We start from the raw sequence: 11,699 nt of genomic DNA, 5'->3' as shown, positions 1-11,699 counted from the left end.
ATTCCTGATTCTGAAGATGCTAAAACCTATTTGGCTTCTGTGGAGAATCAATTCAAGGGAACATCAAAAGCACACGCCAGTACTCTTATCCTCAAGCTGGTGACAACTAAATATGATGGGAGGAGCGGCATTCGCGAACACATCATGATGATGCATGACATGGCCAATAAGCTGAAGGGCCTTGAGATGGAAATCAGTGATGGTTTTCTTGTTCACTTCGTCATCACTTCGCTTCCTTCGTCCTATGAAGCATTCAAGATCAATTACAACACTCAGAAGGACAAATGGACGATGAGTGAGCTGATCGCTATGTGCGTGCAGGAGGAAGAGCGTATGAAGATGGATCGCACTACTGATGTTGCTAACTTCACCACCTCCAGCTCAAAGAAGAGGAAGAACTCTTATCCAAGAAAGGATGCTTCTAAGGTTCAAAAGCAAAATCCTCATCCTAATACAAGTACACCTTCCAGCTCTAAGAACTCCTTAGGCAAACCCTATTGCAAGTTCTGTAAGAAAACAGGACATAAGCAAAAGGAATGCCCTGATTTCAAGGAGTGGCTGGCTAAGAAAGGTAACGATTTTTTCATGATACTTGAGTCCTTTAATTTAAATGTTCCTGCTAATTCTTGGTGGTTTGATTCTGGTTCTATGGTTCATGTTACAAATTCACTTCAGGGATTCCTTACAATCCGGAAGCTGGGAAGAAACCAAAGAACACTTAAAGTTGGGGATGATCGGGAATTAGAAGTGAAGGCCATAGGAACATTACAATTATTTTTGAAAACTGGTTTATGTATTAAACTTTATGATACCTTATATGTTCCTGAGGTAACTCGGAACCTTGTATCAGGACCAAAGTTAGACATGGACGGTTTTGTCGTTTCTCATGGTCATCGCAAACTCTCTATTCTCTATGATTCCGTTGTTTATGGTACTGGCATTCTGGATGGTGGTCTCTATAGATTAGAACTAGATGATAATTTTTCCAAATCTTTGTTGTCATATAATATTAATGAATCACTCACAAAGATGGAAAAGAAACAAATTCGAGACTTAGAGACTTCATCTATGTTGTGGCATCAACGTTTAGGCAACATCTCAAGAGAACGATTAAATCGTCTCGTAAAGGATGAAGTCTTACCTCCTCTCGATTTCACTGATTTTGGAACATGTGTCAAATGTCTTAAAGGCAAAATGACATCAGCGAATAAGAAAGGTGCCACTAGGAGCTCTAATTTATTAGAACTCATTCACACTGACATTAGTGGTCCCTATCAAATCGCTGGCATCACAGGACATACTTCATTTATCATTTTCATTGATGATTATTCTCGTTACATGTACTTGTATCTTATAAAGGAAAAGTCTGAATCTCTTACAACTTTTAAAGATTATAAAGCTGAAGTTGAAAAGCAATTAGATCGTCAGATTAAAGTTGTGAGATCAGACAGAGGCGGTGAATATTATGGAAGACATACTGATGTGGGTCAAGCTCCTGGTCCATTTTATGAGTTTTGTAAGGGCCAGGGGATTGTGAACCAATACACCATGCCTGGTACACCTCAGCAGAATGGTGTCGCTGAACGAAGAAATCGTACCCTTATGAACATGGTGCGCAGTATGTTAGCCAACACTAATTTACCATTATTCCTCTGGACTGAAGCGTTAAAAGTAGCTGTTCATATACTCAATAGAGTTCCTTCTAAGTCTGTCCCTAAAACTCCTTATGAACTTTGGACAGGAAGGAAACCGAGTCTTAAATATATGAAAGTATGGGGCTGCATTGCTGAAGCAAAATTATATAATCCTTTCCTAAGGAAACTTGACCCTAAAACAGTTACCTGCTTCTTTATCGGGTATCCTGATCATTCAAAGGGTTATTGTTTCTATTGTCCTTCCCATGTCACCCGTATTGTTGAAACCAAGCGCGCTGCGTTCCTGGAGGATTTCAAGGTCAGTGGGAGCAGTACTAACCCTTACGAAGAATTGCAAGAAGTACAAGACGCGGGGGGGGGGGGAGACTCGTCGCTTACCATTACTCCGTTTACTCCTCTTGTACCCCATGCAACTGCACCTGAAGCCACTGCACAAACTCCATCTCCACAACCAGAACCCATCATGCCTCATAACGAAGGCACATCAAACGCTCAAAACCAAGACAACGCTCAACCCGAAAATCAGCTCAGGAGGTCATCTAGGCAAAAACGGCCTACTAATTGGGATGATTATATTACCTACCTGACTGAAATGGATGCTGGAAAGCTCAATGATCCTATCTCTTATAATGAAGCCATTAGCAGTGATCAGTCTTCTGAATGGAACAAAGCTATGATTGATGAGCTTGAATCCATGAAGAAAAATGACGTTTGGGATTTGGTAGAATTACCCAACGGTGTCAAACCTGTAGGTTGTAAATGGGTGTTCAAAACAAAACTGGATCCGAATGGGAACGTTGAACGCTACAAAGCGAGATTGGTTGCAAAGGGCTACACTCAGAAAGAGGGAATTGATTATCAAGAGACGTTTTCACCTGTCTCTCGTAAAGATTCATTAAGGATCGTTATGGCCTTAGTAGCTCATTTTGATTTAGAGCTACATCAGATGGACGTCAAAACTGCTTTCCTTAACGGAGACTTAGACGAAGATGTTTACATGAAACAACCTAAAGGCTTTAAACCTGAAGGTCAGGAGCATCTAGTCTGTAAGTTAAAGAAATCCATTTATGGGTTAAAACAAGCATCACGTCAATGGTACCTCAAGTTTGATGAAGTCATGAAGAGGCAAGGTTTTATGAAGAATCAAGTGGATCAATGCACCTACCTCAAGATGAGTGGGAGTAATTTTACTATACTTGTCCTTTACGTAGATGATATTCTATTGGCAAGTAATAGTTTAGACATGTTGCATGAGTCGAAGCGGTTACTCTCGCATAACTTCGACATGAAGGATCTCGGAGATGCTTCTTACGTCATTGGCATCGAAATTCACCGAGATAGACACAAAGGGATCTTAGGATTGTCTCAAAAGACTTACATAGATCGTGTCCTTACACGCTACAACATGCAACAGTGCAAACCCTCCGCCGCTCCAGTAGTTAAGGGAGATGTTTTCGGTTCATTCCAGTGTCCGACAACAGAGGTTGAAAAGGAGCAAATGAGCCAGATACCTTACGCGTCAGTAGTCGGGAGCCTGATGTATGCTCAAGTCTGTACTCGCCCAGATATCGCTTATATTGCTGGAATGCTAGGCCGTTATCAGACTAATCCTGGCCTAGATCACTGGAAAGCGGCTAAGAAGGTCCTCAGATATCTGCAAGGGACGAAAGACTATAAACTGACTTATAGAAGAAGTGATCACTTAGAAGTGGTAGGTTATTCTGATTCTGACTTTGCCAAGTGCAAAGATGACAAGAAATCCACTTCGGGCTACATCTTTATGTTAGCAGGCGGACCTATCTCATGGAAGAGTCATAAACAACAGTTAACTACAACTTCCACAATGATGGCAGAATACATTGCTGTTTACAACGCAACCTGTCATGGAATGTTGCTTAGAAATCTGATCACTGGACTCAAAATTGTTAATTCCATTTCTAGACCATTGAAACTTTACTGTGATAACTCAGCTGCCGTTAGTTTCTCGAACAGTAACAGTTCGACTGGAGCTGGTTTATATCTCGATACAAAATACTTGTTCGTACGTGAACGAGTTGAGGAAAATAATCTTTGTATTGAGTATATTAGTACTAAAGATATGCTAGCGGATCCGATGACTAAAGGTCTCCCACCTAAAGTTTTCGAAGAACATGTATCGAATATAGGACTTACTAAAGACCTTGTTTAATGGCATATTGTACTAGCTTATGTTTTAATTAATAAAATTTCCTCAGTTTGATTTTGTATGTCTCTAACATATGTTCTGCCGGTGTAATGACATATAGACAAATATAAATACAAATCAGACGCTAAAGGGCTTATACATATTTTGATCGTAACTATTAGGTTTTAAATTGAGGCTATAGTATGACTAATGGGGGTCCTGAGTCGAATGATGATTCAACGGCTGTATTTCTCTGCTATAGTTCTTGGTTTAAAGCTAAAATGAGTGTTAACTCCTGGCCAGGCTTACCTAATACTCATGATAAATGATTACTTGGCTAAGTGGGAGAATGTGAGATTAAATATATAAATGTAATATTTAATCTTGTAGCCTATATAATCATTTATATTATATTAGATCAAAATATATTTATTAACCTATTAATAATTAGTTGGTAATTGTTGATGGACCATATTACCCTTATTAACTAATTGGGTTTCCTCTTGGGTGTATAAATAAGGGGCTTATTAGAGAGTTAAAGGGTTACACACATTACACAATCAAACCCTCATAACAACATCAATTTCGTCACTCTCTCCCCTAACCGAAATTACCCTACCTTCGGTTTCATCACCATCATAACTTACACCCTAAGGAGGAACCAGATCATCCTGACAATCATGTCGAACTCAATGGCTGCATCTCTGACTGGATTCTCTGCTGGCCTGTCTGCTGTAACAGGTATTATTCATGTTTTCCATTACATTTAAACAGAACTGATCCAACAACTAGTTCATACATTTTTTTCCATTTAAGAAAGTGCACATTGCTGATGTCCTGTAATAACAGAATCTTCACACATTGTTTGCTGGGTTATTGAATTCGGTTCTTTCTTGGTTAAGTCGGTTATCTTCTGTCCCGACCCGAGAACCGACCCGAACCCGAATTCTGGAGAATATAAGGACCGAAGACGAAACCTTTTATATCACATCGGTTCGGTATCGGGTAGTTTTCGGTTCGGTTCTCAGGTAATTTCGGGTTAACCCGATTTATGCTCACCCCTAACTTTTCTCATTATAAATTGTATTTGCTAGTTAACATCTGGTTAAGCTTTAATACTAGTTAATTAACATTTGGGTTCCAATAATCTGATTAATACTTTTTGGATCTATTTACGTATTTTTATTATGTGATAACTGATAAACTTTACCCGACCTGAACCGTCGAACCGACCCGTATATTTTATGTTCGAACATATGATATTGAAACATTTAATATAAAAAATAAAAATTTATGAACTCACCACTGGTAAACAGACACATGTGACTAAAAAAAATTGCATTCCTATATGTGAAATTAACAAGGAAATTCATAATGTGACAACTCTAGAACATGATCAAATTGTCGATATAATGATGATGTGTTGCTTACTATTGTAGGGTTACAGAATCTTTTTATCGGTTCTCATAGTCAAAAGAAAAAGTAGGGTGTCTCTTTGTAGATTTTTTGCCTTCGCTTTCAGACCTGATAGTCATTATGTCATGATGCACTCCCCCCTAGTTACCTTTATTCTGAAATGGGTTTCTTCACCTGTAAGTCATTAGGTTCTTCATCTGAATCTAAACTCAAAATGAACTTCCCAACTTTATTTTTCTGAGGATGAAGATTAGACTTCTTTAACCGAAGAATTCAGGATCAACGATTGAACTGCTTTGGTAACATCTTCACTTCCAGTTTCTATTTTCAAGGGTTAAGTTATTCACTTTTATTTGTAAGAAGTGTAAAAAGGATTTATAGGGTGATAAGTGTCTAATAACCTAAAACCTAAACCTACTACATCACCACCCAAAACCTAAACACCCATTTTTTTTTTTTTTTTTTGGGGGGGGGGGGTGGGTGATGGGGGTGGGGGGTTTAGATTTTTGGATGGTGGTGAGTGTTTAGTTTTTTTTTTTTTCATGTGTAGTGGGTTTTTTAGAAACTTTTGTACTTTTCTTACAATAAGAAGCCTTTGTATCTGATTCTGATCCCTATTTTCAAATGTCTTTCTTTTGTTAGATGGTGTTTAGTAGGCCCGACAATGGATTGGATATTGATCCATATCCAATCCAATTCGATCCATTTAAATCACTTTATTAGATCATAAAAATTATCCAATAATCCATTAATCAATCCAATAAATGGATCCATTTATCCGATTAATTATATGAATCGATACATCCGGATCGATCCATTACTTGAATATCTAATTGCACGTGCTCTCAAAAGTCCAAACCTGAATTTTGAAATCAATAATCCAGCCTCCTCTCTCCAAAATTCAGCTTCAAAGACCCGCAACCGGAAAGAACTGCGTATTCGCCACCAGTGATTTCTACTCGTTTCATCCAGCGATCGACGAATTCTGCTCGCTTCATTCAGGCCAGTGGCAGAGGCGATATTTTCTGCTGGTACGTTCAATCTTCGGTTTATTGCAAGTTGTTCACGATTCCTATGTACAATTTGTACAGGTGTTATTGTACTTCTTTATTGTGAATGGTTTTGCAAGATTTAGGTGCAGATGAAAAGCTATTGTTTTTGTTTGTTTTATGATCACCAAGTATTCGATAAAAATCCCCAATGAAAGTTTTAGTAGTAGTAGTAGTAGTAACTAGTTAGCACCCTAAAGGAAACTTAGTTCATGGATTCATAGTGTGGCTTTTTAGTTTTCTGTTGTGTGTTGATTTACAATATTACATCATAATTGTGCATTTATCTTTCTTGTATTGATAATTGAGATGCCATTGGAGATTGTCCTTCTGTGCTCGTTTATGCTCATGAAATTGTATGTTTCTGTGATGAATTAAAATATAAAAAGGTTATATTGTGACCCATCTTTTCATTGTATGACTGTTTTCATGGGTTCTTTTAAGTTAGCTGGGACTGAAATAACAACGGGTGGTAATACATAAAGGACACAAAAGCTCGATCGCTACTCGTTATCGGCTCCGTTAAAAGCTCGAACGAGCCCGGGCTCGAGCCTGAAATAGAGCTCGTTTAGTGATCGAGCCCGACCTCGAGCCTGAAATACAAAGCTCGTCTAGGCTCGCGAGCCTAAACATGCCCAAACAAACTTTTTCTTGAGACAAATATGTGCATTGTTAAGCTTATTCAGTCTTAAAGTTACAAATTTATTGGTCAAAGCGGCCATTAAACTGGTCAATTTATTTCATTCTGAGGCAATCAAGCTTGTTTTTTTTGCATTGAAAATGAAAGCTTCGTCAAATGGTTATCCGGTAGAAGGTCGGCAATTCTGTTCTTTAATTTGCCGCTGCTGTTGCTATTTGTGCTTATAAACCATAAGCTTAACAAGAGCTATCCTCTGTTTGTAGCTTGTAACTGATTTATAAACTAAACTTTTTCATCATTATCAGGTAAAAGTAATAATAATTCAAAGTAGTCATAGTTTTGTTAAAAAAAGGATATGAAGATCAGGGGTATAGTGTACATGATTGCTACTTCCACAAGCATATTTCACCAAGTTCTTATTTTTATTTTTTCCCTTTCTGTAGTTAAATGTCACCATACCTTTTGAATAGGCAGTTAGATATATTCAAGAGTTTTTTGTACAAGTTGTAATGGTCAGGTTCAAGGAAGGTAAATTTTGGGCTGGGTTCAAGAATTGAGTTTTTTTGAATAGCCTCTTTTCTTGTATATGCCTAACATTATAACTGAAAACCAGCCATTAAACTGGTCAAAGCAGCTTCTTTCTAATTCACCCCATCAACCCATTTTCTAATATTTTTCTCTAAAAACTTTAGTTTATACACTCTTTTGTCACAAAATATATTTTGGGGCTTTCTGTATTTCACACTTTCAAGAAAATTCCCCTGTTAAAAACTACAGAACATTTTTTTATTTTTTAGAATTTTTTAGAATTTTTTTTAGATTTTTTAGAATTTTTAGAATTTTTTATTTTTTAGATTTTTAATTTTTTTAAAATTAATTTTTTTTATTTCTTTTGATTTTATTTTGAATTTTTACAATTTTTTTTTTGATTTTTTATTTTTATTTTAGAGTTTTTTTATTATATTTTCTTATATGGATCGATCTGGATAGTGATCCATCCATTTAAAAATATTTGGATATGGATCGGATCACGATCCATTATGTTGGATCATGGATCGGATCATGATCCATTTAAGTTGGATCATTAATGGATCGGATCATGATCCAATCCATATCCATCCATTGACAGGCTGTTTATTCTTCCAACACGATAATTATTTTAAGAAGGGTAAAGTATAAGATGGTATAACTCATCATTTGATCAACATCTCTAAATGCTGTTTTTCCCTTATTATCACTTTAACTTCAATTAATTTTTGAAAATTCATAGTAACTAGTTTTAGCAGCATTGTTTAGTATCAATCCAAACAAAAAGAACAACCGAAGATGAAACCATATTGTGAAGCTGAACAATTGCCTTTGGATAGAATCAGCACACTTCCGCAACCCATTTTAGAAACCATCCTATGTCTTTTATCAACTAAAGAGGCAGCAAGGACAAGTATTCTTTCAAGGGAATGGAGGTACAGGTGGACTGGTATTCCTAAACTTAAGTTTAAATTGGATAAAATAACGATTAAAATCAAGAAGCAAATGTCTGTTTCCGAGCCAACGTCTGAGATTGCAAGTACAAGGAAGAAGATGGACATGAATGATTTACACCATGTTCTGTTGCTGCGCCAGGGTCCAATACACGAGCTCACCGTTTCTATGCGGAATTACTGGGAATATTACGACTGTTTTGAATTTGATCGGATAATACTTCATTTGTCGAGGAACCATACTATCAAGAAACTAACACTTAAGGGGCTTTATAATTCAGACGACGGTTGGTATAAATTACCCGTATCTGTCTTCTCGTTGCATCACTTAACAGACCTCTATCTTTATAAGTTTGATATTGACTATCCACCAACATTCGATGGCTTTGGTAGCCTTGGAAGCCTATACTTGCGTGGTGTAATAATCTCTACAAAAAATATTCTACATCTTTTATCTAATTGTCCTTCACTTAAGAGCTTCAGTCTGGTAAGTACCCATTTGAATATAGATTCTCATGTTGTGGACTTTCTAAACTTATTTGAATATTTTGACGTGTTCCAGGAAAAAGGTGAACCAGATGATGATGAATCAAATGATGATGATGAATCAGATGATGATGATGAATCAGAAGATGATGATGAACCAGATGGTGAATGCACTATTAATGAGCTACTCAAGTGTTTACCTGTAATTGAACGTTTGACTATTTCGAATCGTGCCTTTCAGGTAATATGTATCCACATTTTATATAATTGAAAGAAATGTTTTGAAATTTGGCTGTTAATATATGTTTTGGTCTATGGTTCAAGTGGCTAGTTCCAGACCCGGTTCCGCAAGAGCTTCCCACCTCACTAATCCACCTCAAATACTTACGTTTGGAAGGAATGTGTATTACTGAGGACTACAGATTAGCTTTTCATGTTTTGATCAAATGTTCCCCGAACTTGGAGGGATTTGAGCTTGAGGTATATGATACGGAATATATTTTGCTGCTGCGACAGGGTCCAATATACGAGCTCACCCTTCAGTTGTCTGAATATGAAGATGCCTATCTGGAACTCGATCAAATAGTATCTCATTTGTCGAGAAACTATACGGTCAAGAAACTTACACTTTATGGATGGTATAATGACTGTGGGTATAAAGTACCCATATCTATCTTCTCGTTTCATCACTTACGGGACCTTGTTATGTCTAAAGTTGATCTTTACCATCCACCAATTTTCAATGGATTTGATAGCCTTGAAAGCTTAGTCTTGAGGGATGTAGCGATCCCTACAAAAACTCTTCTACATCTTTTATTAAATTGTCCATCGCTTAAGAACTTGAGTCTGGTAAGTTCCCACTTAAATATACGTTCTCATATCATGGGCTTTTGAAACTTATCTGAATATTGTAACATGTTGCAGCTTGTACGTGCTTCAGATGATAAATGCACCATTTATGAGCTATTAGCGTGTTTACCTGCGATTGAACATCTAACTACTTGGCCTCATATCTCTGAGGTAATACTTATCCGCATTTCATATAATTGAAAGAAATGTTTTGAACTTTGGTTGTTAATCTTTGTTTGTACTATGGTTCAAGTGGGTTGTGCTAGACTCGGTTCCACAAAAGCTTCCAACCTCACTAATCCACCTCAGATACATTTGTTTCAAAGACATGACTCTTGTTGAGCGTTGTGGATTAGCTTTTCTTCTTGTTTTTATCAAATGTTCACCGAACTTGGAGAAAGTTAAGCTCCAGGTAAATAATATAATCATATTTCATATATTGTTTGTTTTGATTATTGCATGCTAAAATATGCTGACACAAACTCTTCTGGGTATCTTTGGGAAACTTGATATATAAGAAAAGAGAAAGTTTATATATATATGTATGTATGTATGTATGAAACTTATACACCTCAAAAGTACATAACCTTGAGAACTATAACTGGTAAGCACGTAAACTTGTAATCATGTATTTGTAACTTATATTTCAGTCATGAGATACGTGACTTCAAAGTCGCATATCAATTTTAATCACTATCAATATTAATTTAAGTCATATGTAACCCGTGATTATCGTGTTTCAACTTCACATACTCGTAACATCATCAAGCCTTTCTTCGGCGAACATTTGTTGACATAAATCAATATATATACTAAGAAAAGTCCTATATATCACGTATTGATTTTAACTTTATTTCTTTATTAGAATTGGATATTTCAATCCAAAATACGCTGACACAAAAAGTTGAACCTTCATGTAGATTTATTGGGGGATTATTCTTCATGAGAAATACTCCTTTGAATGGAAAGAGTATTCAGATGTTTGGTTGGAGCATCTGAATGAATTGGAGATTAAAGGTTTCAAAAACTCGAAGCCTGAAATGGATTTTGTAAAGTTTATCTTGGCTAGGTCACCAAAGCTGAAGAAGGTGACCATAAGTTGCATACGCAGTGAAGGTCATCAGATAGAGTTGGAGATGTTAAGAACCCTCTTACAGGCCCCACGTGTATCACCGGAAGTGAGAATTGCTTCAAAGGCCTTTAACCCATTTAACTGAATGCTACTTTTATATTCATTTTACTCTTTCATTAAAAATGAATTATCGGGGATATGGATATAAGAAGTTCGAAAGTATGTTTGTAAATGGTGAAAAAAACTTTTTCTAAAGAATAGAATATTCAATGAAACGTGCCAACATACGTTGATCAAAAGGTATTAGTACAAGGTTGATGGTAAGACATGAATTAAGTGTGGAAAATGAGCTGGTAAAAACAAGTTTCGGATCAAGTTTGATAAGAATGGCTAAACTAGTCATTTAAAAAAAGAGTATGAATATGTTTTTTAAAGTAATTATGTAATAAGTTTTGTTTGGATTGAAATATCTAATTCTAATAAAGAGCTAAGATATATGACTTTTCTTAGTGTATATATTGATCCGAATTTGCATTGGGGCTTGAGACATGACCGTTGGCAACGGTCAATTGCTTATTTTATTTTATTTTTTAATTCAAAAATTTACCTACTATATATATATCACCCACTTTCTCCTATTTTTTTTATAAAAAAACTCTTACTTTCTCTCCTACTTCTTTTATATTTTATACAATCATGCATCCATTCCGACCCCCTTTTGGTGTCCGGTGTGCTCGCAAGACCCATGAACCCGAACACAACCCAACCGCAACAGACGTTTAACCTTCAAGAAATGGACCCGAGCATGTTAACGTACGCTGCTTACTTGAATGGCGCCACTCCGTTCGTGCCTCCCACCTTCGGCTATGGTCAAGCCGGCGGGTCGC

At 36.6% G+C, this 11,699-nt stretch overlaps 1 protein-coding gene across 5 annotated transcripts; it reads left to right on the top strand.

Annotated features, from left to right (window-relative positions):
* Nucleotides 1-5,351: 5,351 nt before the first annotated feature.
* On the top strand, nt 5,352-11,087 carry LOC110921192 (F-box/FBD/LRR-repeat protein At1g13570). 5 transcript variants are annotated; one of them, XM_022165478.2, is made up of 8 exons: nt 5,352-5,534; nt 6,141-6,266; nt 8,211-8,892; nt 8,968-9,132; nt 9,216-9,740; nt 9,816-9,911; nt 9,994-10,152; nt 10,661-11,087. In XM_022165478.2, the coding sequence occupies exons 3-8, from the start codon at nt 8,251-8,253 to the stop codon at nt 10,955-10,957; spliced, it is 1,884 nt and encodes a 627-aa protein (XP_022021170.1). In that variant the 5' UTR covers nt 5,352-5,534; nt 6,141-6,266; nt 8,211-8,250; the 3' UTR covers nt 10,958-11,087. The 5 variants fall into 5 exon arrangements, with proteins under 5 accessions (XP_022021170.1, XP_022021168.1, XP_022021171.1 ...); XM_022165476.2 differs by having other exon boundaries at nt 6,120-6,266; XM_022165479.2 differs by lacking the exon at nt 5,352-5,534 and having other exon boundaries at nt 5,820-6,266; nt 8,221-8,892.
* The last annotated feature ends 612 nt before the right edge of the window (nt 11,088-11,699 follow it).

Source organism: Helianthus annuus, chromosome 16 (genome assembly GCF_002127325.2).
Source record: "Helianthus annuus cultivar XRQ/B chromosome 16, HanXRQr2.0-SUNRISE, whole genome shotgun sequence".
Taxonomy (NCBI): Eukaryota; Viridiplantae; Streptophyta; class Magnoliopsida; order Asterales; family Asteraceae; genus Helianthus; species Helianthus annuus.
Note: the sequence above shows the minus strand (reverse complement) of the source record. Positions and strands in the feature narration are given on the sequence as shown.